Below are 27,880 nucleotides of genomic sequence, written 5' to 3'. Positions count from 1 at the left end.
TCTAAAGAGTTGATATGTCAACCCTGGCTCTTAGAAAATATCGTTTCTTGAAATTAGAAAATAATAGTGAAATTGGCAATTTCGACTGCTATATTATAATTTAGCGCTCTAAATTATTTAAATTTACTATGGTATACACAGGGAAAACAAACAACCTGGAAGTTAAATAGTTTTTAAAATTTTCAAAACGGTGAAAAGAAAAACAACCTTTAATTTTAGAAATTTACTTTCTGAATACTGCGAAATTCTAAAATTCAGGGCAATATTTTTTGTGAGTGTATGCAAAGCATCACAATAAAATAGGAAAAGTTGGTGAGTATCTTTATTTTTTTGTTACCTTTCATCATAATTATAGTTATCAATAAGCTAAAATAACAAATGTCACAAAATATCAACAAATTGGCAGTCAAGTGGCACTTTGAGTAATATATACATACATATGTATATATGCTATAAGGTTGAGGTTGTAAAATTTCCCCAAGCCCGATCTGAGCTGCTTATCATCGGCTGAAAGGATTTGTACGATTCCCAGCTCCAAGCACTATAAATACTGTGGCGGAGTCAGTACTTCTGACAGTTTAAGATTCACATTCGAGTCGGACAACAAGATGAGATCGCAGCCAATACTTGGACTGAGCGCAGTGGTGCTCCTGCTTTGTGCTGGTAAATATTCTTATATATACATATATTCTATTTTTAAACTTCGCCAATTGACCTCTGATTGTATTGATTATGAGCAGCATCAGCAGTAAATGCTCAGAAGACATATGATGGACGCGATGGTCCGCACGTATTTGGCCCACCTGGACAGCAGGTTTATATACGTGGTCAGAATGAGGGCCCCTACCAAGTACCCGGTGTGGCCGGCACATTCCAGAATTCACCGAGACAGGGACAGCATGTCTATAGGGATGAGGGGGACAACACCTATGTGAATCAGAAGGGTGCAGGCAGACCAGGTAAGCGATGCACTAGCAATAGTGTTCCTATTTTTTTATTTAACTTTATGTGCAAAGTTTGTGTAGTACCTATTCTTGGAAAAAAATGCTTATTTTAGAAATTAGACGCTCAACTTCTGTCCTCTGCTGTACACAATAAGTTTCAATTTTTTTTTTCAAGTAGCCTTGTTTAATTTGAACGTTGCTTATAAAGTGGCGACAACTCTTAACGATGTTTTTATTGCTCGATCAGCCGAGTTGCTCGACATCGATTAAAAGCAACAGTGCTTCCTAACATAATTAGATTTATATGCTCCCAAATTGACTAATGACGGTTATATTTAAACGAGATATATATACATATATCCTATTTTTAAACTTCGCCAATTGACCTCTGATTGTATTGATTATGAGCAGCAGCAGCAGTAAATGATCAGAAGACATATGATGGACGCGATGGTCCGCACGTATTTGGCCCACCTGGACAGCAGGTTTACATACGTGGTCAGAATGAGGGCCCCTACCAAGTACCCGGTGTGGGCGGCACATTCCAGAATGCACCGGGACAGGGACAGCATGTCTATAGGGATGAGCAGGGCAACACCTATGTGAATCAGAGGGGTGCAGGCAGACCAAGTAAGCGATGCACTAGCAATAGTGTTCCTATTTTTTTATTTCGCTTTTGTATAGTACCTATTCTTGGAAAAAAATGCCTATATTAGAAATAAGACGCTCAACTTCTGTCATCTGCTATACACAATAAGTTTCTATTTTTATCAAGTGTGCCTCTTTTATTTGAACGTTACTTAAAAAGTGGCGCTAACTCACACACTGAGTAATGACGGTTATATTCAAATGAGATATCCTGTTATTGCTATAATATGAATTTGTCTATTTTAGGTGGACACACCATAAGTGGCCCTAACCTTGTTGCACGCCGTGGCGAGTCGACTGCTCCAGCACTTGCTGGTCCATACAATAGGCCACCACGTAGCGTTGTCGTCAGTCGGCCGGATCGAGTTGTTATTGCCGGCGGTGGTGACTACCATGTCGTCCGCAATCGTCGTGACTTTCACGTCTCTCGCCCCGATCGCACCGTAGACTACGGTAGCGATGGTAGTTTCGTCGTCCAGCGTGGTCGTCGCAGTCCACATTCCGTACACGTGTCTCGCTCCGATGGACGCTCCGTCGACTACAGTCCCGATGGTTTCCTTGCCCAAGGTCCGGATGGTCGTACCGTTGCCCACTCCCGCCACAGACGCGCCAGAGTCCAAGGTGACAATTTTGTGGCTCGCGATGATCAGGCCGGTGTGTGGGACGGCGATGTTTCGGTGTGGAAACGTCCCGATGGTCGCACCGTTACCGTCGGCAAGGATGGCAGCGTCATCACCTCTGGCAGTCCCAACGGACGCGGTCCACAACGCGTAAGTGACAAACTCAAATCGGAAAAAAGCAAACAAACTTTAATCTCCAATCTCCTAATTTTCCACAGTATTCCGGCTAGAGAGGTCTGGGGATAGCGATAAAGACGCATTCTTTTGGAAACTAAAAATATTGATAATGTTGTTTGTAAAAAGCAAATAAATTAATTAAAAAATTTGTATTTAGTAGCGCTTCTCAGAATAAATAATAGGGCCTCAGGCCTCATACTTAGCCTTTGCGCAACAAAAGCATATCATTGCTTCTTCAAAATTTAACAGCTGTTAAATGCGCTAACTCAACATAGCTCATGTGGCTACATTGTATAGTTATACAACGAGCGAAGGCTATTTACAGAGAGAGAGAGAGAGAGAGAGCGAGAGAGAGCTGTTAACGCTGGCGTCGGCAGTTGTAAGAGCACTTAACATAGTGTGCAAGTGTAATTACAATTTCACCAACTAACATTACGCTATTTTCCATTATGCCGCGTGGGGCGCAAAATTCAAATATTCAAACAATTTAATGCTTTGTTGCTGGTCATATCTCAATCAAATCAGTACAGAATGATATATACCCTATTTGGGAGCATACAGTATTAGCCCCATAAGAGTATGTAATTTTCGATGACCTTAAATATATCTTCTTAATTTTTGGCAAGCAGTGCTAATTTTAAATTTAGATACCCAGCACTATTGCTGTTATTGTTGTTCTTCTTTTTTGGTTGCTCAGCTATACGAATACCAGATGATTTATACAGTATAGCTTCTATATACACTGTATGAAATAATTTGTAATGTCATTTTGCGGTTGTGTCTCAGAAAATGTGTTCAATGTTTGGAAATTGAAATTGAAACTTGTAAAAATTAGATTTTCATTTTTATTTTTTGTTTTGAACAAATGTACATATACATATATATATATATGTACATATACATACATATATGTGTCTGCATTGGTATGACTTGAACTGCCTAGATTAATTAAACTTGTTCACTCGCTTGGGTATTGCCCCGCTGATTGCGAAAAAAATAAAAAAACAAAACATTCAATTAAAATTTATTGAAAACAAAGAATATATATATATATACATATAAGTACTCATGTAGCTACACTCTGACAAATTTTAGACAGTTTTTCTGTTTATAGAAATAATTTCTAAATGTAAATAAGACATTTCTCTTGAAATTAGAAAAACTTGCCCTAAATCGACAATCCCTAAAATATAGGGTTATTTTATGTTTTTATATATTTTTTCTATTATTAGGAAGTAAATTTCTAAAGAGTTGATATGTCAACCCTGGCTCTTAGAAAATATCGTTTCTTGAAATTAGAAAATAATAGTGAAATTGGCAATTTCGACTGCTATATTATAATTTAGCGCTCTAAATTATTTAAATTTACTATGGTATACACAGGGAAAACAAACAACCTGGAAGTTAAATAGTTTTTAAAATTTTCAAAACGGTGAAAAGAAAAACAACCTTTAATTTTAGAAATTTACTTTCTGAATACTGCGAAATTCTAAAATTCAGGGCAATATTTTTTGTGAGTGTATGCAAAGCATCACAATAAAATAGGAAAAGTTGGTGAGTATCTTTATTTTTTTGTTACCTTTCATCATAATTATAGTTATCAATAAGCTAAAATAACAAATGTCACAAAATATCAACAAATTGGCAGTCAAGTGGCACTTTGAGTAATATATACATACATATGTGTATATGCTAAAAGGATGAGGTTGTAAAATTTCCCCAAGCCCGATCTGAGCTGCTTATCACCGGCTATGGGTACGATTGCCAGCCACAAGCACTATAAATACTGTGGCGGAGTCAGTACTTCTGACAGTTTAAGATTCACATTCGAGTCGGACAACAAGATGAGATCGCAGCCAATACTTGGACTGAGCGCAGTGGTGCTCCTGCTTTGTGCTGGTAAATATTCTTATATATACATATATTCTATTTTTAAACTTCGCCAATTGACCTCTGATTGTATTGATTATGAGCAGCATCAGCGGTAAATGCTCAGAAGACATATGATGGACGCGATGGTCCGCACGTATTTGGCCCACCTGGACAGCAGGTTTACATACGTGGTCAGAATGAGGGCCCCTACCAAGTACCCGGTGTGGGCGGCACATTCCAGAATTCACCGAGCCAGGGACAGCATGTCTATAGGGATGAGGGGGACAACACCTATGTGAATCAGAGACGTGCAGGCAGACCAAGTAAGCGATGCACTTGCAATAGTGTTCCTATTTTTTTATTTCGCTTTATATGCAAATTTTGTGTAGTACCTATTCTTGGAAAAAAATACCTATTTTAAAAATTAGACGCTCAACTTCTGTCCTCTGCTGTACACAATAAGTTTCTATTTTTTTTTTTTCAAGTGGCCTTGTTTAATTTGAACGTTGCTTATAAAGTGGCGACAACTCTTCACGATGTTTTTATTGCTCGATCAGCCGAGTTGCTCGACATCGATTAAAAGCAACAGTGTTGCCTAACATAATTAGATTTATATGCTCCCACATTGACTAATGACGGTTATATTTAAACGAGCTATATATACATATATCCTATTTTTAAACTTCGCCAATTGACCTCTGATTGTATTGATTATGAGCAGCAGCAGCAGTAAATGATCAGAAGACATATGATGGACGCGATGGTCCGCACGTATTTGGCCCACCTGGACAGCAGGTTTACATACGTGGTCAGAATGAGGGCCCCTACCAAGTACCCGGTGTGGGCGGCACATTCCAGAATGCACCGGGACAGGGACAGCATGTCTATAGGGATGAGCAGGGCAACACCTATGTGAATCAGAGGGGTGCAGGCAGACCAAGTAAGCGATGCACTAGCAATAGTGTTCCTATTTTTTTATTTCGCTTTTGTGTAGTACCTATTCTTGGAAAAAATGCCTATATTAGAAATAAGACGCTCAACTTCTGTCATCTGCTGTACACAATAAGTTTCTATTTTTATCAAGTGTGCCTCTTTTATTTGAACGTTACTTAAAAAATGGCGCTAACTCACACACTGAGTAATGACGGTTATATTCAAATGAGATATCCTGTTATTGCTATAATATAAATCTGTCTATTTTAGGTGGACACACGATAAGTGGCCCTAACCTTGTTGCACACCGTGGCGAGCCGACTGCTCCAGCACATGCTGGCCCATACAATAGGCCACCACGTGGCGTTGTCGTCAGTCGGCCGGATCGAGTTGTTATTGCCGGCGGTGGTGACTACCATGTCGTCCGCAATCGTCGTGACTTTCACGTCTCTCGCCCCGATCGCACCGTAGACTACGGTAGCGATGGTAGTTTCGTCGTCCAGCGTGGTCGTCGCAGTCCACATTCCGTACACGTGTCTCGCTCCGATGGACGCTCCGTCGACTACAGTCCCGGTGGTTTCCTTGCCCAAGGTCGGGATGGGCGTACCGTTGTCCACTCCCGCCACAGACGCGCCAGAGTCCAAGGCGAGAATTTTGTGGCTCGCGATGATCAGGCCGGTGTGTGGGACGGCGAAGTTTCGGTGTGGAAACGTCCCGATGGTCGCACCGTTACCGTCGGCAAGGATGGCAGCGTCATCACCTCTGGCAGTCCCAATGGACGCGGTCCACAACGCGTAAGTGACAAACTCAAATCGGAAAAAAGCAAACAAACTTTAATCTCCAATCTCCTAATTTTCCACAGTATTCCGGCTAGAGAGGGGATAGCGATAAAGACGCATTCTTTTGGAAACTAAAAATATTGATAATGTTGTTTGTAAAAAGCAAATAAATTAATTAAAAAATTTGTATTTAGTAGCGCTTCTCAGAATAAATAATAGGGCCTCAGGCCTCATACATTAGCCTTTGCGCAACAAAAGCATATCATTGCATCTTCAAAATTTAACAGCTGTTAAATGCGCTAACTCAAAATAGCTCATGTCGCTACATTGTATAGTTATACAACGAGCGAAGGCTATTTACAGAGAGAGAGAGAGAGAGAGAGAGCGAGAGAGAGAGAGAGAGCGAGAGAGAGAGAGAGCGAGAGAGAGAGAGAGCGAGAGAGAGAGAGAGCGAGAGAGAGAGAGAGCGAGAGAGAGCTGTTAACGCTGGCGTCTGCAGTTGTAAGAGCACTTAACATAGTGTGCAAGTGTAATTACAATTTAACCAACTAACATTACGCTATTTTCCATTATGCCGCGTGGGGCGCAAAATTCAAATATGCAAACAATTTAATGCTTTGTTGCTGGTCATATCTCAATCAAATCAGTACACAATGATATATACCCTATTTGGGAGCATACAGTATTAGCCCCATAAGAGTATGTAATTTTCGATGACCTTAAATATATCTTCTTAATTTTTGGCAAGCAGTGCTAATTTTAAATTTAGAAACCCAGCACTATTGCTGTTATTGTTGTTCTTCTTTTTTGGTTGCTCAGCTATACGAATACCAGATGATTTATACAGTATAGCTTCTATATACACTGTATGAAATAATTTGTAATGTCATTTTGCGGTTGTGTCTCAGAAAATGTGTTCAATATTTGGAAATTTAAATTGAAACTTGTAAAAATTAGATTTTTATTTTTATTTTATGTTTTGAACCCGTCATACGATGGAGACAGTTTGTCATTTCTTTCGCACCAATTACATATTGGCGAACTGTGAGGATGTGATCTGCAAGAAGGCATTCTCCCTGAACTTGTCCCATTACCAAATGATCGAGCTGCCAGCCATCATCGAGCATTGCGAGTCGTTGATGAAACTCTTTTTGAACCAAAATAAATTAACAAAGGTAGGCGAGAGAGAAAGAGTAATATATAAGTAATTAAAATGGCTTAATTAAATTAAGTAATTAATACGCCAGGTGCCCGGCAGTTTGGGTAATTTGACTCGTTTGCAAGTCTTGGCACTGGATTACAATCATCTCGATGAATTCCCCGCCTGCATCTGTGAATTGGTCCGTTTGAAGTTCCTCAACGTGAGTTGCAATGAGATTCATTGTCTGCCCGCGGAACTTGGACATTTGACCGCCCTGGAGACGTTTTGGTGCAATAATACAGGTCTCCGGCGATTGCCCCCGGAAATTGGGAACTGTGAACGGTTGCAAACGTTGGGTGTGCGTGGAAATCGTTTGCAATCCTTGCCAGATTCAATCGGCCAACTGGCCGAGTTGCGTTGGCTAACGGCGGAGAATAATCGGCTTGGGGAAGTGCCTCAAACATTTGGATGCCTACAGCATTTAATCCATCTCAATCTGAAGGGTAATCAGCTGCGTCGTTTGCCTGCAATGCTCATGTCAATGCCAAATCTGAAATTTGTATTTCTCAACGTTAATCGAATTGATCAAATGCCGTCTGAAGCGGAACTGGAGATGCTACACTTTCTGCGCATGTTGAACTTAACCCAGAATCCCATAAGCATTCAGCCGGAGCTGCAGCAACTGGCACAGGTGAGTCCAAATCTGCATTTGGGCAACAGCAATTCCAATTCCCATTTATAGACTCAATCCCACATTTATGTGGAGCGGCTGCTGGAGGAGCCCAGTGATTCGCGGCCAATGATGCAAAGGCTACAACAGGAGCATGCGGAACTGGAACCGGAAGCAAATGCGAATCTGGAGCCGGAATCCTCATCGGATTGGGCAAATAGTGCGCGCACCAGCCAGCTGGATAGTTCAGATGAGAGCACATTGGAGAATACCATTGAGGATTTAAGCGTTATGCTGCCGGAAATGTCGCGTTTCATTACAACTTTCTGAGACATATAAACATTATTAAATCTGTAGAGTAATTTTTCGGATGTGTTAGATAGCGTTGCGGCTCAACTGCAAATTGGAAAATACCATTGAGGATTTGAGTGTAATGCCTGGGCACATTGGAGAATATCATTAGGGATTTGAGTGTAATGTGCCTGGGCACATTGGAGAATATCATTGAGGATTTAATGGTAATGTGCCTGGGCACGTTGTAGAATAACATTGAGGTTTCGGGCGTTATCCTGCCTGAGATACCAAATATCGTGGCGTAATCTTTATTCTTGTGTTTATAATAATGTAATGTAAATAGTAATTGCCGACTGAAATTCCACAACTCAATGCAAACAATAACGAAACTGTAGCGTATTGTTTATTCTTGTGTGTAAAATAACGTAACAATTGAAATGCGCCTGGGGCTTGTAGCTTAAGCAAATTGTACAAGGAATTGTGAGTCAATGTGACCAAAGTCGTTCAATTTCCAAATTTAACCGGACATTTTCTTGATGAGCTCCTCATCTTGCATCGACATCGCCGTCAGCTTCTTGCCAATCTTCTCGTGTATATCCAAATATTTGGCCACACATCTATCGATGCAAACCATTTCGCCCTTGCCTGCGATGACAAATGAAAATTAAATGAAATAAAATTTGTTTTATTGAAACTCACCCAATTCGGATTCACCATAGCGTGGTGGAATACACTTTTTGTGACAGGCGTTTGTCATGCGATTATATAAATCGGACATCATTTCAATTTCCATTTCTTGCATCAGCTGCAATTTTGCCTGATCGGCCAAACTTATTTGTGGCATCGCCATGCTTGTTTTGTATTTATATTTTTATATGTTGTGTTGATAAAGGTTGTTGTTTTTTGTTTGCCTTTGCTAATCGAAACGCCTGTCGGAAATAGTGTGATCGTATTCGCCTTTATTTGCTTTTTTCATGCGGTCTCGCACACGTAACGTTTCGGATCTGCGTCCCTCCACTGACCTCTTTGACAAGACAAATGCGTAAACACCGCTAACGGTTAGAACAGCCCTATTTTGAACACACACACACAATTTTATTTTATTTATGTTAAGTTAAGCAGCACTTATTGTACTAACCAACAAGCAGCAATTCGTCCAGCGTTTCCAAGCGGCATTCTTAATGCACACAGTGTGACTGGAGCGTTGCCACACAAAAATGCCTGAAATATCCCAAAAAGCTATCGATTAACCTATCGACAGTCTAACATTTTACACTAAAATTCGGATTTCGTTAAAATGTTTTATTTTTGTAAATGGTTTGTGTAAATTGCATCAAGAATAAGCTTTATTGACAGTGCATCACAAACCGTACTAATGTGTATATATGTATATTTAACAAAATATTGTATATATTATAAAACTAATAAACAGAAAGTTAATTAAATTAACACAATAATTAACACAGTATCAAAATACGTCTAATCGCCTAACAATTTAAAAAACAAAACAAAAACACAATGTATGTATGTACATAGTACAAATGACAAACTAAATTGTACATTTAGAAATGGAATGTAATATGTACATATGGATTTATGTACTAAATGAACTTGTATTAACTCGAATTTAACTCGGTTTTACGCCAAACCAACTCATTTTCCAGTTTAAAGTATCGTGGAGCAATTTCTCCTCCTCCTGGCTTAGTTGCAGTAAAGTGGAAACGGCTCTCACAAGATGTCTAGCTTCGACCTAGCAAAAAAATATTAATTAGAATAGATTTCGATTTTAAATTGCTTATACCAATCAGACCTCTCTGCTTGTGAGGAACTTAACAATGACATGTTTTAAATATTTAAAATTCACTTCGTCCATTATAATGCAATTGGGTTTGTTGTCCGATTGAAAGTTTTCGAGCGGAGCATTTGAAATTCTAAAGGCGGGTAATACTTGATCCGTATCCACAACATCAATTGTTGCTGTTTGCGAACTTCGAAATTCCTTTTGCAGCGTCTTTTTCAGATCACCCAAGCGTTGATTAAGCGTCTTTATTGTCTGTCGAATATATTAAGTAAATAAATAAATAATATATTTACATTTGATTAACGTGTTGCTCTCACCTTATTCTTTTCGACAATTTCGCGTTGCGTCGACTCTAATGTTACCTGATCTTTGGCATTCTGCTTGGCGGCATCGTTGAGCAGTTGCACAGATTGGCGTACCTCCAGCATATCCTGTTCCAGCTGCTTGTTTTTGTCGTGGAGCTCATTCGATTCGGTTTGCTCGAGGCGCAGCTGCTGCTTGAGCAGCTCCTCGCTTTGCGAGATTTCCGCATTGCGCAAAAGCGCCGTTAGCTTCTCCTCCCGCTCCACTTCCAGCTTCAATTGAGTGTCTCCTAATTGTTCCTGTTTCTCGGTGATTTGCGTACGCAATTTTTGTGCAATTTGCTCGGCATTTTTCACATATTCACTGAATCTTTCGTCGGCCGTCGCCAGTCTTAATTTGAGATCTTTCGTTTCGGCGGTCAGCGTAGCCTAAGTTTTAAGTTTATTTTCTTTTAAGTTCTTTTAAGTAAGTTGCAAAAAGTTTTTTTTTCTTTTTAAGTAAAAGCAATTTAATAGAAACCGAATAGAATACAACTATGGATTATAATACAAATTGTTAAACGAAAGGAATATAAAAATAAACAAATAGTAAATGTAATAAACTATATAGTAAAAATAGCATTCCATGAAGTAGTTAATTAAATGCACATATTTTTGTTAGTTAAACAATTGGTTAGCTATTTTTGTTAATCATTCATATGTGTGCGTGCGTAGGTGTGTGTGGGTTGGTATATGTGTATTTTAAATGTCACCATTTAAACCGCCAACATCAGAAGAGATACTCACAGATTTGTTGCGCTCAAAGAGAATTTGCTGTTCGTTCTCCTCACGGCACTCTTTCAGCGCCAAGTTAAGTTCATCGATTTCGTCGGCCAATAGTTTAATCTGCATTCGAAAAAAACGAATATATATATTATTAATTAAGCACAGCTCAAGTAAAATACAGTTTAATTCTTCGATATTAATAATTAACTTATTTAAATATAACCGTCATAATACCAAACACTCAATATGGCATGTGTGACCATATAACTAATTATGTTAAGCAACACTATTAATTGATGCTGAGCAGCACTGCTGATCGAGTGATAAGTATATCGATAATACTGGACCTTACTTTATAACGTTTTTGTGACTTAAAATTTGTAACTACAATATTTATATATATACCTTATCATCTCTTTGCTTGATCTCACAGTTGGCCTTCTCCAAGTCAAAAGCGACCTGTTTGCGACACTCGATGGCATCATCGCGTGCCTTCAGAGCCTTTCGCTTCTCGGTTGTTTCCTCGGCAACTTGTTGGGACAAACGATTAACTTGCTTTTCTAGTGCATAATTTTGGCCACTCCACGAGCTCTTGATGTCGGCGAGTTGCAGATGCGCCTCCTCCAAATGCTGTTCGAGCAACTTGTGCTCATGCACCAGAGCTTGGACCTGCTGCTCCGGCCTCAATGTGGGCAACGTTTCCAGACGTGCCTCTTCCACAATTCGCATACGCATTTGCAGATTACGATTGTCCTCCTGAACAGCGGCTAGTGTTGTCGTCAACTGGCTCTTCTCGTGCTGTGTAGCATGCCGCAGCTGTTCGAGTTCATCGCGCAAATCCTCAGCAATCGGTTCGATTTGACGCAAACGTTCCAATTCCTGGCTAAAGTTCTCAATCTGTTGCTGCAGTTGGCGTATGGAATTCATATGATCGACGGCTTCCTGTTCGCGGAAACCTATCAAATTTTTCAGTTTATCAATTTCGATTCGTTGCAAATTTTGTATCTTCTCCTGCTCCTCGCAATAGATATCCTTTTGGGTCTGTGCAACGCGTACGCTTTCCAAGAGAATCTCATTTGTCTTATCCACACGGAGTTTTTCCTCTTGCAATTGATGCAGACTTTGGTTAAGGCTGGTCACTCTGGCGGCGAGCTCATTGCACTGACTTCGCATCTGGCACACTTGGTCGCTCTACAAATAACAACAGCAAAACAAAATAAACAGCTGTTTAATGAGTATTGTTAAAACTTGATGTTTACATTGGGAGTTTTACCTCATTGTAAATGCCTCCGCCCGCGCCCACCTCTTCAGCTAGATTGGAATTGATGCTTACACGACGACTGCGTATGCGATAATTATTGATATTGTTATTGTTGTTGTTGTGCCGTTGATGGGCCTGCGGTGCTGACGTTGACACATCTTCGCCAGTTTCCTCCTTGATTTTGTTTTTTAGCGTTGCGAACATTTTTTTGTGGCTGTGTGCCCGTCTCTGTTGCTTGAGCTCAACTGAGCTGGAATGTGTATGTATTTAGATTATCGCGATGCGGCACACCTGCTTTTTTCTGTCGTTTCTTTTCTATATCATTGCTCTAATTAATTGCTGTCCAAATACTTATGGCTTATCAATGAAATGTAAATCTATTTAAATTTGCAGTCTATGTATGTTGCTTCTTCTTCACTACGTGCAGTTAGAGATTGCCACCTTGTTAATTTTTGATTTCTGGCAACACAAAGCTGCCATCAATGTCGCAACGATTGCGATTTATCGATATAACCAATCCAAAAATAGACGCCAAAAACATCTGACGAGAGCGCGCTAAATTTTTCTAATTGTCTAATAATTCGGACGAATTTGTTAAGTGTAAAACAGCTGTGTAGACTATTTGTTGTCTGAAATGGACCCGGATCAATCCAAACAGACGCCGCGTGACTATTGCGACAATAGCGATGGCATGTGCACTTCGTCCTTAAAGGAGATCTCACTGATTGAAAGTGTGACGAGCTTTCTTGCAGAGAATGGCCAAGTTGAAGTCGATCCCAGAGTATTGAAAAACTTGGCCGAGGCACTATCCAAACGCATAGACATCGACGTGTGAGTACCCCTAACAATTTGTGTTCTTATTATGCATGTTAAATTGTGTGTATTGCCTTTGAAGTTTTGCTTTTGGCAATGCATTTTGTGTGCAAGTGCAATGCGCACACTTTGGCTTCGATCCAACAACTAAAAGAAGCATTGCTTCACAGTTATTTATGTATATTATATTTATATATATACCTATGCCATATCTCATCCAACCAAATCACATCATAAAAGTTGACAGAACTGCATCAAAAAAGATCAACAACAGCAGCAGCGGTGCAGGTTGCCCACCCTCTGTTAAACTTAGACATCCTCTGTTAAAGTTAGGCATGCTCTGCTAAAGTTACACATATGATGTATGTGTGTATTTGTTTGTGTACATAACCCACCCCATTTAATGTGTGAGAGCAGAACCGAACAGCAGCGAGCCATGTGGTGGGGTGACGAAAAGAGTAGCGATAAGAACATGAGCGTAACATCTGCCGTGCATTTGTATGCGAACGCATACTCTCTCTGCTGAGCGCATTTCCTTATGGATGGGATGAATGATGCTGCCTCTGCCGGCGTGCTGCTGCTGGGCTTTTCTCTCTCTTTGATTATCTCGCGCTGCGCATTTTCAGTACTATTCTGACTTTCGGTTCAATTAGACTATTCTCGTTTATTTCGCCGAAGAACTACAATCAATTATTATAGTATTTGGCATTGTGTATTTTTGTTCGTTTGTTGTGATTGTGATTCGCTTAACGCCTATCAGTCTAAATACATATATACGTATACATATACAATTACTTATGTGTTTGTGTGTGCAGCAAATATGCATCAGCTAAAGTGAGAATTCAATTTGTGATTATGTGTGTGTGTAGATAAAATCATCTATCAGTGTTGAAGACTGCCAATATTCTTATATAAATTACACAGCCATATATATGTACATATACATAGTGCATATGTATGTATGTGTGTGTGTGTGTGTGTGTACGTCTCGTCTTGTTGTTAATTTCACTGTTGTTTTTGCTGCGGCTGCGTCTAAATTTAGTTTGTGGAAAAATATATAGCACAATATCTTTATGCATATATATAATGATAATGCGCATTGCAAAGATAAACCACTTTAATCGCGTAAATATATATGTATATATATAAGGGATAAATAAAAAAAAAGCTGTTTGCCTTTGTTATTTAAAATACCCTTAAATGTGCCCTTTGTTCCCTTTTGCACCACCATATTTCCGACTAGAGTACAGTTTGTTTTTTTTTTTTGCCGCTGCTTTTATCCCGTATGTTGTCCCTTGCTCTGTTTGTATAAACCAGGTTTTTTTTCAGTGCATTGTAAGCTGCCAATGAGTTCAGTTTGGATCGCAAAAATTGCATTCATTTATGGTCAAGCTTTGGAATCAAGTATCTTGTTTACATTCGATTATTGGGGCTGTTTTTTGTATTTGTTTTAGAAATACTTGTTAATTATTTCTAATGACCTTATATTGTTTTAGACACATACAATTTACAACTGACGGTTGCAATAATTTAGGTAGTGCAGGTAGTGGCAGAAGTGGCACATGTGGCATGTGGCATGTGCAGCAGCTGCAAGCCTCATATAAATGTAATCGATTAGATCGCAAATGCTTTCTTTAAAACTAATACTAATAATAATTATATATAATTTTATCCCCGCTAGGTTGTCTGCCAGGTATTATTATGGGCAGTTTTTAATTTGCTTTTTGAACACTATTTTACGCTTTTCATTAAAAATAGTACTAATTATTTTACCATTGGAATTTTTAATTTACTTTTCACACTTTTCGCTAACACTGTGGCAGATGTTTCCTTTAAAATTTCCACTAATTCTAATTATTGTAATTGGGCATAAATTCCTTTTTGCGCACTAATTAACACTGTCGCAGATGTTTCTTTTAATATTAATGCCAGCTATAATTCTATTATTATTATTGAATTTTTCTTTAATTTCCTTTTTGCACACCATTTGACACTGTTTAGCAGACATTTATGTGCATACTTATTTGGGTCACAGGGGCTGGCAACACCTGTTGTTGTCTGCAAAAAATGTTAACTTTAATTCTGCAAATGTTGAACACATTTTCAATTATTGTTTTGCTTGTGGGGCAACTATTTAATTGCCAGGGGAAATCGCGCTGTAACCATAGCTATGCAAAGAAGTCAAAACAAATGCAAACAATAAAAACAAAAACTGTTTTCATTTCACAGTTGCATTTTGTCGTACTTTATCGTATTTGGGTTTTTGCTCAATTCCAAAAATAATTTCGAGATGCGAACGTGCATAAAAAAAAGTCCCATTTATGTAAGGGGAGGGCAGACATGGGGGGAAGGCGAACTGTGGCCGGTGAAGAAAAAAAGCCCAGCAGAAGATTTAGCAGAAAAACTAAACTGCAGCCAAAACATAGATACATACATATATAGACATAGATTTAGATATGTATGTAAGTGTGTGTGCGTGTGTGCGTGTGTGCAGAGCTCCTTCTGCTGAGTGATGTGCAATGATTTCGGGGACATTTGCCGCCCAAAAAACATCCGCCTTGGCTGCCAGCAAAATCGACGCGCCAATGACTCATTATATGTACTATATACAGTTGCGGTCAAATTAATAGCACAACTACAATATGACAAACGATTAGTTTTTGTAATTCTTTCAAAAGTTGATTTTTAATATATTGCTAAGTGTACCCAATATAAATTAAATTAGAATTACTTTCAATATATATTTATTTTCTTTTTCATCTGAAGGGAAAATCGCCAAATAGCGCTGAAAATAATAGCACCACTTACGCACTTTAGTTTATAGAAATCGTTTATTTATTTCTAATGTTCATAATTATAAATGCATATTCATAAATGCAGTTTGATTTTGGTTTTTTTCGTTCATTTTCTTCATTAATTTAATTTTTTCTAACTTTTTTTTAAAGTATTCTTCCACTTATAAGTTCCTTAAACTTACATATTTATAAGGAAACATTTCTTGTTAAAGTGGTGCTATTATTTTTATCGCAGCTGTATATGTACTAGATATATATATAGTATGTTTGTGTGTGTGTGTGTGTGGTGTAACCCCAAAGTAATTATACCTGCACTGAAGTTGCATTTATAGACTGCTATGCCGCAACAGCCAAAACCAACAACAACAAAAAAGACAAGAACTTAATCAAAGAACAAACAACAAGAAGATGACGCATTCGAATCGATTTAAAAATTAAAGAAATTCATATTTAATTCAGCAGTTTATTAAATGCACTGTACTTGTGAAGAACACACGACATTATTGTGTCAAAAAATATCATAAACTAAGTAAAATATATATATATAATGGCGCACTTATTTCGCACCAATTCGCTTATGAACACAAATGAAACGCCGCCAAGAGCGCAATTCAAACGATTCTCCGTTTGTACGGGTTCCCCATCCACAATTTGGTAAGTACCTTGAGCGATCAAGAGCAAAGAATAAAAATATATAAATTTCAAAAATCCAAAAAAATTCTGATATAGTAGGAAAAAAAACACAAAACAAAAACAAAAAAGATATTTAGAGTGTTTGTTATTTACTACTCCGTAGCAGCAATAGAAATATTGTCGACACGATATAGCCATGTATGTATGTCAGCCTGCATAAACAAGCCGATTTCAGTAACCTAACAGTCTCAAATTGTTCATATATCTTCTCGAGCATATCAAGTGTATTTCACAACTGTCTCCGCTTCGCGAATATGTCGTACATATCGATTTCCAATAGCAATAAAAGCATCAATTTGAGAGGCATCTTGCAATTGTTACATGTTATAATTAAATTAAATCAAGATCGGCCAAGAAATGAGGGCACTTCTGCACACCTACATTTGGGTATGCGACACTTTTAAACTGAAATTTGGCTATAAGACCAGAATATATATAATAGCTGGTTGTAGGGTATATCGTAGTCGAGTTCAATCGACTACGGCATTCTTGCTTGCTTTATAAATCGACATGCTTCAAATGCACTGAAATTCACACTAAATAAATCAAAATTTTGTTGTTAAATTTGTTATTCGTTACCTCTTTGAAACTTTGCTCTACATTTCGCAATCGAATTGTGAAAATCGTGTTTCTGCTTGCAAATATGGCTATTTGAATCAACACTTTGTGTCGAAGTTAGGTATTTACTTAATGATTAGATTACTGCTCCAGTTTTACTAGAGAGACCTTGTAAGCATTTCAAGTCAAGGAAAGCACTCTTGCTTTATATATCAAATTAATGAAATTTATATTAAACTGTAATGACATCAGAAGTCACGTTGTGTTGAATGAAAGAAAGAAGCAGGGTGTGCCTCTATATCTATACGACAAAAGAATTGTAACGCTTCACTTAACTCGAGACCCAAAAATTTCGACTCTTTCTATATAAGCACTTAGGTATTTGTGTAGGCGTATACAAATACCAATACATAGACAAACACATTGCCTTTATTTAAATTAATTTGGTGATGAGTTTGCTTTACTTAGTAAACGAGACCCCATTTTGGCAAGCTACTCACAGACTTTAATATGTTTGAATAAGGCAATGAATGAATGAATGAATGTGCCCAGCAGATGTCCACCAGTATGCAAAAGTAACCATTAAAATGCACAGAAGGCATCTGCGAACATTTATTGTATAATAATGTAAATATGAATATATTTAATAATGTGAAAATTCATTTTTTGCATGTGAGCCTTTCTATGCGATTCTCAAGAATTCAAGTAAGGTCTTCAGATTTTTATTTTGTTTAATGATATTAAGAGAGTCTGCTGAAAATTTACTATCTCTGTCTCTTTAATATCTCACTTTCTGTCTATATCCATACACGTACTCCCTATCCATCTCCTACTCATATTATCGGTCTTACTCATACTCTCTATATTACTCTCATACTTTCTTTTCTAATTTGTACTTTCTCCGTCTCTCTCACTCTCCATTGCCAATTCTTACTCTTTCTCTCTCTCTCTCTCTGTCACGCACTCTGTCATTCTCCCTCTCTCTGTCACTCTCCCTCTCTCTGTCAATCTCCCTCTCTCTCTCTGTCAATCTCCCTCTCTCTCTCTCTTTCAATCTCCTTCTCTCGCTCTCTTTCAATCTCCTTCTCTCGCTCTCTTTCAATCTCCTTCTCTCGCTCTCTTTCAATCTCCTTCTCTCGCTCTCTTTCAATCTCCTTCTCTCGCTCTCTGTCAATCTCCCTCTCTCTCTCTGTCAATCTCCCTCTCTCTCTCTCTCTGTCACTCTCCCTCTCTCTCTCTGTCAATCTCCCTCTCTCTCTCTGTCAATCTCCCTCTCTCTCTCTCTCTCTGTCACTCTCCCTCTCTCTCTCCGTCACTCTCCCTCTCTCCCTGTCACTCTCCCTCTCTCGCTCTCTGACAAACTCCCTCTATCTCTCTCTCTGTCAATCTCTCTCTCTCCGTCCCTCTCTCTCTGTCTCTCTCCCTCTCTGTCACTCTCCCTCTCTCTCTCTCTCTCCCTCTCTCTCTCTCTCTCTCTCTCTCCCTCTCTCACTCTCACTCTCACTCTCACTCTCACTCTCACTCTCACTCTCACTCTCTCTCTCTCTCTCTCTCTCTCTCTCTCTCTCTCTCTCTCTCTCTCTCTCTCTCTCTCTCTCTCTCTCTCTCTCTCTCTCTCTCTTTGTCTCTGTTACTTTTACGTATACTTATACTACAACTCCTACTCATACCCTCTATCTCTCTCATATGCTACTCATAGTGCATCACCTATTCCACTTTCTCTCTCTCTCTCTCTCTCTCTTCATCTTGTACTCAACATTTTCTTTTACTTTAAAGTGAGCCGGTTTTCTCCAAACTACAAGATTATATTTTATTCGGCTTTATATAATTACTTCCTTGTTGTTTAAATTAAAAGTTATTAAATATAATATGTTGGATTATTATTTATTTACACGTTTTTAAGATTAAAAAAGGTTATTCTGAATATGATGAGATCCCCCATGCTTGGTATTATTATGCTTATTATTATTTGATTAGGCGTTAGACTTGTAAGATCATATATACTTGTTTATAAGCACACAGGCGCCTTTGTCATAAACTACCGCTTAATTATACTATTTGCCTGAATCAACTACGAACAAACAAAAGAAAAAATTGAAACCTGTTTAAAGTGACCCCAGCCTAGAGATGTCAGCGTGACTGAAACAAGAAAATATATTAAAATGTAAAAAAAAATAAACAAAGAAAGCAGCTCGAATTAAGCTAGTTATAAAAATGCGTGATTAAAGAGTAATAAATGCGAAAAGCTTTCAAACTTAACTCGTATATATATCTGGTGTTTATTATAAGAATTTATCGTATTTGTTTTGCTGTCCATCTCTGATGGGCAACTGTTGATTAGCTGGATCTACGTTTTGACTGTGTTTTGTCAGTTAAAGCGTTGTTGTTGTTGAAGCTTGTCAAGAGCTGCAGCTGAAATGGATAATCTCCGCCTGGGCATATGGTTGTGTCTGGGCCTGCTGGTTATAGTAAGCCCGATCCGTTTGGATCGTTGCGAGCTGGCTGGTCAGCTGTATATCTTGGATGTGCCCAAAGCGGAACTCGGACATTGGTTGTGCATCGCGGACTTTGAGAGTCGGTTCAATACCCATGTCATTGGCAATGGCAATGTGGATGGCTCTCGGGATTATGGCATCTTTCAGATCAGTGATCGGTTTTGGTGCGACCCACCCGAGGAGACGCCTTATTATGCCTTCAACGGTTGCAATGTCAATTGTTCCGCTTTACTAACTAATGATATTACGAGTGCTGTGCTCTGTGCTCGTCTTATCAGAAAACAACAGGGTTGGGGTGCTTGGTCTGTCTACGAGGAGTTCTGCAATGGAACAAAACTTGACAATGCCGAGGAGTGCTTTGGATTTAATTCTCTAGAGGCGGAGGCAGAGGCGGAGGAGACCACAATTGGCCCCAATTTTGAGTTGGAGGCGACGACTATCGTAACGGAAATGAACTGAACTTTATTATAATAATAATGTCTAACATCACTGCCCCAAGCATAAACATTGATTGTATTTTACAGTTCAACAAAGATATTAAATCACCTAATAATAATTACTATTTCTGTGTGTTTCTTGGAATTTGGAATTTGGAATTTGTATTTGTATTTATTTTATGTGTTTCTAATGTGGTTTTATGGCTTGTTTCTATTTGCAGCACCAGTCCGGGCGGTCTTCACGATGGAACCATGGAAAATTCATGTGAGTAACAAATAAAATAACCATGCCATAAATATATATAAGGAAATCTTTGATTTTTAGCTAGAATTTATTGGTTTTACCGCCGAAAATGAGAAACTTTAGCTGCAAAATTAAAAAAATTATTAATAAAATTGTGTAAAGAAATCTTTGAATTTTTGCTAGATTTTATTACAATCATTCTATTCTATTCACAAATTAGAATTATCTCTGAAAAATTAAAAATGTACCTATAATCTTTTAATCTATTAATCTTTTAAAGAAGAATATTTTCAAACTATTGGCAAATTCAAATTAGAATATAAAATTGATTTGTCAACTGTTTGAGCTGCTTGTCGGTGTGTATTATGTCATCAACACATACGACATTATATATTTGATTAGATCTACATTACGGAAAACACACATTCTCTATATGCAAATTGGTGGACTCGGCTTCTCCATATTCCATATTTCTATTTCATTTACATATTGATTTTTTGATTTTGAAGCATTCTCGCGAAGAATGTCCGCAACAAATGGCCTGCGTGAGTTTGTTGATTGTGGCAAGTTTATGTTTGCTTTTACATATATTATATATATTATATATATATATATATATATATATATATATATATATATATATATATATATATAAATGTAACTTACAATTTTATATTTGTCGCTCTATTCCTATACAGATTCCAGTTTTGATGCGGCGTTTTGATGCGGCACGTGCGCCGGGTGGGATTCATTCACCGATGCAGGGACGCTCCGTGCGGGAGCTGGAGGAGCAGATGTCGACGCTGCGGAAGGAGAACTTCAATTTGAAGCTGCGCATCTATTTCATGGACGAGGGCGGTCACGGTGGTGGTACACGTGGAGGTGCTGTTAACAGTACGGGTGAATCCCCAACCAAACAGTTGATTGATTCCAAAATTGAAATTGAAGTGATGCGCAAGGAAATCGAGGAGAAAACAAATCTCTTGAAGGATGCAGCCCGTGCGATATCACAGCACGAGACTATGCAACGCAACTCGGAGCTGGAGAGCCATGCGATGATTGAGCAAATGCAGCAATATATACACCAGCTGGAGGTATACCTACAAAAATACAAATATCTGTTAAATACATGATATATATGATGTTTGATATCTTCTCACAGGAGGCCGCCAAGCAGCGGGAACCGAGAGCCTCCATGGATGCTATGAACGCTGAAAAATTCAAGAGCCTGGAAGCAGACGTGAGTAATCTTTAAAAGTTGTATATATATATTTATACATAGACTTTAAAAATGGAAATCTCTAGCAATACTGGTCTTAAAAGTGTGTAAAACATCTCTCGAAATTTTTCACTATTTAATGTTTGGTTTTGAGACGTTAAAACTGAAATCCATTCTGCTAACTTAAGCTGTGTGGAATTTGTGAACAGCTGTTCGACTCTTTGATATATTTTGACGGCGGTTATCAGCAAACCACCATAAAACTACAAGAAAGCCCAATAAGTAAATTGTAGGAGAGAAATTATTGTAATCGCCAGGAATCAGGTGCACTTATAAAGGTCGTAGAGGCAGGCAAATTATTTAATTAGCTTCTTTGGCTTTCACTGAAATATATTTTAACACGGCTTATAGCATTATTAGTCTTTACTCATAATCATAGCTCATTTAAATATAACTGTCATAGTGTTAATGTCACTCAATGTTGTATTTGCATGTTGTGCCCATATATAGCGCATTATGTTAGCCAACTGTGTTAATCGATATTAATTAATCGATCGAGCGATAAAAGCATCGATAAAAGATTTCGCCACTTTTGAAGCGCCGTTCAAATAAATAAGACGCAACCGTTTAAAATATAAACTTATTGTTCAATCTTTTTTATAAAATAGGTAATGTGATTTAAATGATGTATACTATACAAACTATATAATTATATAAAAATAGAAACTTAACACAACCAATAATCACATTTACAGGTGCAACGGCTGAAGAACGCTTTGTTGGAGGCTGACTCGAAGGAAGCGGAGCTGAAGCGTCAGCGTGGCGTTATTACAGCCGATTTGGAGGATCGCCAGGAATCGTTGGTGGCGTGCGAGGCAAAGATTGCGGAGCTGGCAATTAAAAATGCCGAACTGGTTGAACAACTCGAGCGGCAAACACAAACCGATGAGTTGGCAAATGTAAGTTGTAGTTGTAGTGAGATAGTTGTTTTGCGTGAGTGTTGTGTGTGTGTGTGTTAGCCAACTGAACCTAAGCATTTAGCAAACGAGGCTCGAATTGTGCGCCTGTTTGGCTGAGAATCGCAGTCTTCTCAGTGAATTGAACAGCATTAAACGTGAAATGTTGGGTCGCAACAAATGCATTGAGGATGCCGCAAAAGTGTTTGATGAACAGCGCAAATCGATAAAGCTACTCGAGGATATGAATTATAAAAAGGATTGTGCTTATTGGCGACTGCTGATCGAACACGAGGGCATTATACGCAAACAGAGCTGTGATGTGGACAAAATGCGACGTGAGAAACAATTCTTTCAGGAACTGATCAACAAGTTGCAATATCGCGAACGCATTTCTGCAGCTATGCAACCCATGCCACGTTCCACATTCTCATTGATCAGTGATGTGTTAGGCACTCAGGATTATCCGCGCCAGGATCGCAAAATGTTATACTTCTCCATGCCCGAGGTGAACGCAGCATCATTTTTTGGGCATATTGTTTTGCTTAAGTGATGAACCCGCAGCATTTAAGAGCATTGACAATGCCCGTCTTATCGGTTAGTGCGCCAAGTACGGCATTTTGTCACTATTCTCAATTATCATTCCATGGACTGAGTGGATTATTGTGTCGCTGGTGCGCCGGCTCCATCACAGCCAACTAACTGGGGGAAAAGAATTCAGATTAAAAGGCTAATGCAATGCACGTTTTGTGTTTCAGAGACTGAGAGACGACAGACCCAACTGTGCTCTTTTTCTATGTTCATCTGTCTCCGTATGCAGCGTAGTGCAAATGGTGCAGGTTTCTGCTCTCAAAATTTTTTCGTTATTTCATATTTACATGTACTTTCAAATAAAATGTAAAAAACGAAACAAAAGAAAAAATGGTTCCTTAAATCTACGATTGTTTTTTGTCAACATAAAATAGTAAATATTCGAAGAAAAATTACCACTGAAAATAATATAGTCATGTCGAGAATTGTTCAAAGAAAGATTTGAATCTTAGTTAAGCTTTTTCTACAACCATTTCTCTCTCCATGGTATATACTTTCAGCTGCGCACTCAGCTGGCCGACAAGGAATGTGAGCTGCAGGTGTCTAAGGAGCAGCTGGCGGAGCTGGAGCGAGTCTACCAAAAGGCCTGTCGCTCCATACAGAAACTGATGCTGAAAGTGAGCAGCCAGGATGAGGAAATCAACAGATACAAAAAGCAGCAGCAGACGCAGCAGCAGCAGCAATCGGTAAATAACTATATACTATATATAACAGAATTTTTTATATTTCACTTGTGCGTTCTATATTTGAAAATGGCTTGGTCATGGTCTCCCAATTACAAAGTTCACCTGAATAAAATTGAATCCTTGCAAAAACTATTTCTATAATTTCTATGATTTTTATTAATAAATCTTCTGTATTCTCTCTTGGATGGTAGAACCATAGATGCTATTGATTCGTCTGAGTTAATCGGCCAACTTAATTCAATAAATTTTATATAATAAGTTTCTTAATAATTTGTGCTTCATTTATCATTAAATTCTATATCTTTACTGTTCTCTAGAATGATGTGGCCACATCAACAACGACAATTTCGCCTACCGCTCAGCAGCTGCATTCGCAGAGCGATAATGAATCCACTGCTGGCTTGGACATTTCCAGTGGCCTGAAGCAGCGCTACGAACAACAGCTGAAGGATCAGGATGAGCTAATCAAACAGCTGCGGGCGGATATCAAAAAGAAGACGGCCAACTTGCAGAATCTCGTCAACAAGGAGCTATGGGAAAAGAACCGCGAAGTGGAACGCTTAACCAAACTGCTCAGCAGCAGTCAGCAGCAATCGCTGGAATCAACTGCTCAAGATGATGCCATCACTTATACCGAGGCGGAGTTCCGCAAGACGCTGAAGCGCAACAAATTGCTGCAACGCAAAGTAGATGTGTTGCTTCAGCGACTGCAGCAGCTGGAGCAGAGCAGTCAACTGGTGCCACAACTCCGCCAGCAGTTGCAATCCATGCAGACGGATGTGGAGTTGGCCAACAAGTGGCGACTGGAATGCGCTGATGTTTGTGCTGTGCTCACCAATCGCCTGGAGGAATTGGCTGGCTTCCTCAATTCGCTGCTGAAGCACAAGGATGTACTCGGTGTCCTGGCCGCAGATCGTCGTCATGCCATGCGTCGTGCCGTGGATCGCAGCCTGGATTTGTCCAAGAGCCTCAATATGACGTTGTCTGTGACGGGTGTCTCTATGGCGGATCAGAGTCTGGCACAGTTGAGCAAACTCTCGGAAATTCTGCTCTATACCGATGAGCATCAAACGTTCAATTCCCTTGAGGATATGCAAGCGTTGGGCAAGGAGAGGGAGAAGGAGAAGGACAAATCGAAGTCGTTCAAGGAGCGTCGTTCGTTGCCTTTGGCGCTGGATAATCAAAGTGAATCGGAGGCTTGGTCGGAGCCTGATCGTAAAGTGTCCTTGGCACGCATTGGACTCGAGGACACCTCGAACAGTTTGGTGGAGCAGCAGAAACAGCAGAAGCAGAAGCAGCTGCAGCAGCAGCAACTTAGCGAATCCGATAGCGAGGAGCAGCTGCAGCAGCAGCAGCAGCCAACTTTGCCAAGTAGTAGCCAATCCAAGGAGCGCTCTCGCCTGCATCAAATGGAGGCACGTCTCCTCGAAGCCCAATGTCAGCTGGTCGATGCGGATAGTCGGTTCAAGCAGGAGCAGCTGCGTGTCCTGGAGCTTAATCAACAGCTGGAACAGCTACAATCGCAAAACCAGGCACTGCAGTCGGATCTGCGTGCAATTGGACTGCAAGAGGATCAGGAATTGATTGAACTACAAAACCTGAACGAATTGCAGACTCAGCAGCTGCAACAGTTGCAATTGACATACAATACGCTCCAGGCGGATTCTCAAATCACCGAGTTGGAATTGCAGGAAGCACAGCGTAAACTGCTCCACATGGAGGAGCAGCATGCAACCAGTTTGGAGGCGGCACGCGTTGAACTCTCACAGTTTAAAATGGAGGCAGCCGAACGTTTGGCGAAGCAGCAGGAGATCTTGGAACGCGATTGGGTTGCCAGCTCCGAGCATGAGGAGCTCAAATTGCAACTGCTCGACTTGCAGCGTTCCATTGAGTTCTACGAGGACAGCGAAAAGGATCTGAAGCAGACCCTTGTCGAGAATGAGTTGGCGACGCGTGCACTGAAAAAGCAGCTGGATGAAAGCACTTTGCAAGCATCTAAGGCCATCATGGAACGCACCAAGGCCTACAATGACAAGCTACAGCTGGAGAGTCGACTGACGGAGCTGAAGCAAACGCTGACACAGCTCCAGGAGCAGCAGCAGCAGCGACTCATCAAACCCATCAACAACAGCAGCGATGTCTCCCAATCTGGCTACACTTCGGAGGAGGTCGTCGTGCCAGCTACTGTGAGAATCACCAGCAGCAGCCACAGCAGCAGCAACTCAGCGGCAACGGGTCAACGCCTAAATAATCCATCGCCGGATCTAGGCATTGAGAGCGATGTGGGTCGCGTGCTCAGCGTAGAGCTGGCAACGGCACAGCGCCCACTGCTCAAAACTGTGGAACTGATTGGAGAAGAGGCAGGCGAGCAAGGTGAGCTATTTGTTGCACTCCACGAGTGTAATAGTGGTAACAGGCCATTAGGGTAATGTTGCTAACAGGACACGAGTGCAATCTAGCTAACAGCACTGTAATAACAGCTCTAAAATAACATAAAGTGTACATAACAAACCATGTGGATATCAGACGTCATCGCTGATCAGCAGCGGTTAATGCCCAGCTTACAGCTCGATAAAAAGTTATCGTTAATGTAAAACTTCGTTTAAAAATAGCTGTTTACATCATTATTTTTATCGATAATTTTTTTCAGAATTGAATCCGGGCTTTAATTTGTTTTATTTAACTTAGCTACGTCATCATATACTACAATTATCAGGAATTAATATATTTGGGATATGTACTAAATATACTAAATATTTATGCCTTGCAGATATTTCACCAGATACGGAGGATGTTGCTACGGCTATGGTTGCTTCTACGAGTACGGCTGTTACTGGACAGACACCGATGCACGACTGTGCCAAGGTAGAGCAAGAAAATGCCGATTTACGGCGTAAATTAATACGCACAAAGCGCGCATTCGAAGACACCTACGATAAGTTGCGTGTGGTTAACAAAGCAAAAGCACAAGTTGAAAAAGATATAAAGAATCAAATACTCAAAACGCACAATGTACTACGAAATGTTCGCTCGAATATGGAGAACGTCTTATAACATCCTCATCAACATCATCATTATCATCACTTTGGATTTTGGGCCCACAAATCGAGTCGTATATTTCTACAATTGTCACAATCTACTTATTGTTTTTTACCACTACTACTAATCATTGAATATTTTGATTTATGATTTCTGAATTCTAATATTTTTAATTTTGTAAATGTCTTGATGTAAATAAGGCACGAAAGCACCACTTGCATTTCTGAAAGAGACTGTGTATAAAATAAAATAAAATATAATCAAATAATATCCTATGTAACTAAAAATAAATGTGTAACAAATGCAAGTTTTAAATGACCAACCCAACTACAACTAAACTAAACTAGTACTAATTACCATCGTTCATATTGAATGACCCTTTGAAAATACATAGTTCATAAGTGCATTAACAATTTCCTGACAAGATTCTATATATTTATAATATAAATCGCTCCATAGAAAATAACCCATATTTTGGAAACTGACGCCGAGTGCCATTTTTGCCATATAAAATAATAATAAAACAAAATCATTAACACATTCTATGTTGCTTGAATTAATATCTATATGTATAAAATGAATCGTTTTTTATTTAATTTCCTCGATTTTTTTGCCATAAATTTTTGCTTTCAGTTTGCAATCGGAACGGATATTGAAATTATATTATGATTTATCTTTTTGTATAATGTGTACAAATTTGATTTCGAAATGAAAATAGATGTAAGTGTTTTTGTAACATTATTAGAAAATAAAATACACTTAGTTTGTTTAAAAAAAAAACATGTTTATTCATTTTGGTATCGTTTCAAAATGTAAAGAAAAATTGCTGGCGCTGCCAGCTGGTTGTGTAATGCAGCCCTGACTGGTTTAACATTAGAACACTTGTGGGACTTCTCTGTTAAAGTGCGAATTAATAGAAACAAACAGCTGTTCTGTTAACATATAAATTCAAATTTAAGTTAAACAACAACTAAATTGAACTACAATTTGTAAGAGTGTATTGACAACATTTCGCAGATAAGTTCTTTAATTAAGTCTATTGTATGACGCTGTAGAATGTAACGGCAGCTTTGCTGCGTCTAATTTGCGGTCACTGTCAATAACAGTTGTTGAGTGTTTAATAATTTAACAGTCTGTAAATGTTCTC

General features: G+C 39.1%; 7 protein-coding genes across 13 annotated transcripts; 4 read left to right on the top strand and 3 right to left on the bottom strand.

Moving 5' to 3' along the window:
• Positions 1-541: 541 nt before the first annotated feature.
• LOC116805928 (immune-induced peptides) lies at positions 542-6,231 on the top strand. 5 transcript variants are annotated; one of them, XM_043216359.1, is made up of 6 exons: positions 578-663; positions 741-959; positions 1,356-1,574; positions 4,983-5,201; positions 5,465-5,988; positions 6,057-6,231. In XM_043216359.1, the coding sequence occupies exons 1-6, from the start codon at positions 609-611 to the stop codon at positions 6,066-6,068; spliced, it is 1,248 nt and encodes a 415-aa protein (XP_043072294.1). In that variant the 5' UTR covers positions 578-608; the 3' UTR covers positions 6,069-6,231. The 5 variants fall into 5 exon arrangements, with proteins under 5 accessions (XP_032597069.1, XP_032597070.1, XP_043072294.1 ...); XM_032741178.2 differs by lacking the exons at positions 4,983-5,201; positions 5,465-5,988; positions 6,057-6,231 and adding exons at positions 1,839-2,362; positions 2,431-2,611 and having other exon boundaries at positions 542-663; XM_032741039.2 differs by lacking the exons at positions 578-663; positions 741-959; positions 1,356-1,574 and adding exons at positions 4,126-4,288; positions 4,366-4,584.
• Positions 6,232-6,836: 605 nt separating this feature from the next.
• LOC6568775 (leucine-rich repeat-containing protein 1) lies at positions 6,837-8,149 on the top strand. Its single transcript, XM_001995317.2, has 3 exons — positions 6,837-7,148; positions 7,221-7,805; positions 7,857-8,149. The coding sequence occupies exons 1-3, from the start codon at positions 6,969-6,971 to the stop codon at positions 8,112-8,114; spliced, it is 1,023 nt and encodes a 340-aa protein (XP_001995353.1). The 5' UTR covers positions 6,837-6,968; the 3' UTR covers positions 8,115-8,149.
• Positions 8,150-8,467: 318 nt separating this feature from the next.
• LOC6568776 (mitochondrial import inner membrane translocase subunit Tim10) lies at positions 8,468-8,944 on the bottom strand. The gene is made up of 2 exons (XM_001995318.3): positions 8,778-8,944; positions 8,468-8,723 (listed from the first exon to the last, which is right to left on the bottom strand). Exons 1-2 carry the CDS (start codon positions 8,926-8,928, stop codon positions 8,596-8,598), a joined length of 279 nt encoding a protein of 92 aa, XP_001995354.1. The 5' UTR covers positions 8,929-8,944; the 3' UTR covers positions 8,468-8,595.
• Positions 8,945-8,994: 50 nt separating this feature from the next.
• LOC116805888 lies at positions 8,995-9,288 on the bottom strand. The gene is made up of 2 exons (XM_032740991.2): positions 9,217-9,288; positions 8,995-9,148 (listed from the first exon to the last, which is right to left on the bottom strand). The coding sequence occupies exons 1-2, from the start codon at positions 9,252-9,254 to the stop codon at positions 8,995-8,997; spliced, it is 192 nt and encodes a 63-aa protein (XP_032596882.1). The 5' UTR covers positions 9,255-9,288.
• A 165-nt stretch (positions 9,289-9,453) lies between these two features.
• On the bottom strand, positions 9,454-12,603 carry LOC6568777 (golgin subfamily A member 1). The gene is made up of 6 exons (XM_001995319.3): positions 12,220-12,603; positions 11,352-12,137; positions 10,968-11,066; positions 10,197-10,610; positions 9,889-10,131; positions 9,454-9,828 (listed from the first exon to the last, which is right to left on the bottom strand). The coding sequence occupies exons 1-6, from the start codon at positions 12,409-12,411 to the stop codon at positions 9,706-9,708; spliced, it is 1,857 nt and encodes a 618-aa protein (XP_001995355.1). The 5' UTR covers positions 12,412-12,603; the 3' UTR covers positions 9,454-9,705.
• Positions 12,604-16,282: 3,679 nt separating this feature from the next.
• Positions 16,283-27,513, top strand: LOC6568778 (centrosomin). 3 transcript variants are annotated; one of them, XM_032741254.1, is made up of 8 exons: positions 16,283-16,469; positions 20,220-20,263; positions 20,941-21,336; positions 21,405-21,482; positions 22,217-22,420; positions 23,509-23,694; positions 24,012-26,067; positions 26,465-27,513. In XM_032741254.1, exons 1-8 carry the CDS (start codon positions 16,403-16,405, stop codon positions 26,746-26,748), a joined length of 3,315 nt encoding a protein of 1,104 aa, XP_032597145.1. In that variant the 5' UTR covers positions 16,283-16,402; the 3' UTR covers positions 26,749-27,513. The 3 variants fall into 3 exon arrangements, with proteins under 3 accessions (XP_032597145.1, XP_032597147.1, XP_032597146.1); XM_032741256.2 differs by lacking the exons at positions 16,283-16,469; positions 20,220-20,263 and having other exon boundaries at positions 21,133-21,336; positions 26,462-26,559; positions 27,367-27,469; XM_032741255.2 differs by lacking the exons at positions 16,283-16,469; positions 20,220-20,263 and having other exon boundaries at positions 21,133-21,336; positions 26,462-27,344.
• Positions 19,417-20,135, top strand: LOC116805930 (lysozyme 1B). Its single transcript, XM_032741257.1, has one exon. The coding sequence runs from the start codon at positions 19,484-19,486 to the stop codon at positions 20,018-20,020; it is 537 nt and encodes a 178-aa protein (XP_032597148.1). The 5' UTR covers positions 19,417-19,483; the 3' UTR covers positions 20,021-20,135.
• Positions 27,514-27,880: the final 367 nt, after the last annotated feature.

This window comes from Drosophila grimshawi, unplaced genomic scaffold (genome assembly GCF_018153295.1).
Source record: "Drosophila grimshawi isolate 15287-2541.00 unplaced genomic scaffold, ASM1815329v1 contig_1367, whole genome shotgun sequence".
Classification (NCBI taxonomy): Eukaryota; Metazoa; Arthropoda; class Insecta; order Diptera; family Drosophilidae; genus Drosophila; species Drosophila grimshawi.
The sequence above is the reverse complement of the archived record's forward strand: the minus strand, read 5'-3'. Positions and strand labels throughout refer to the sequence as shown.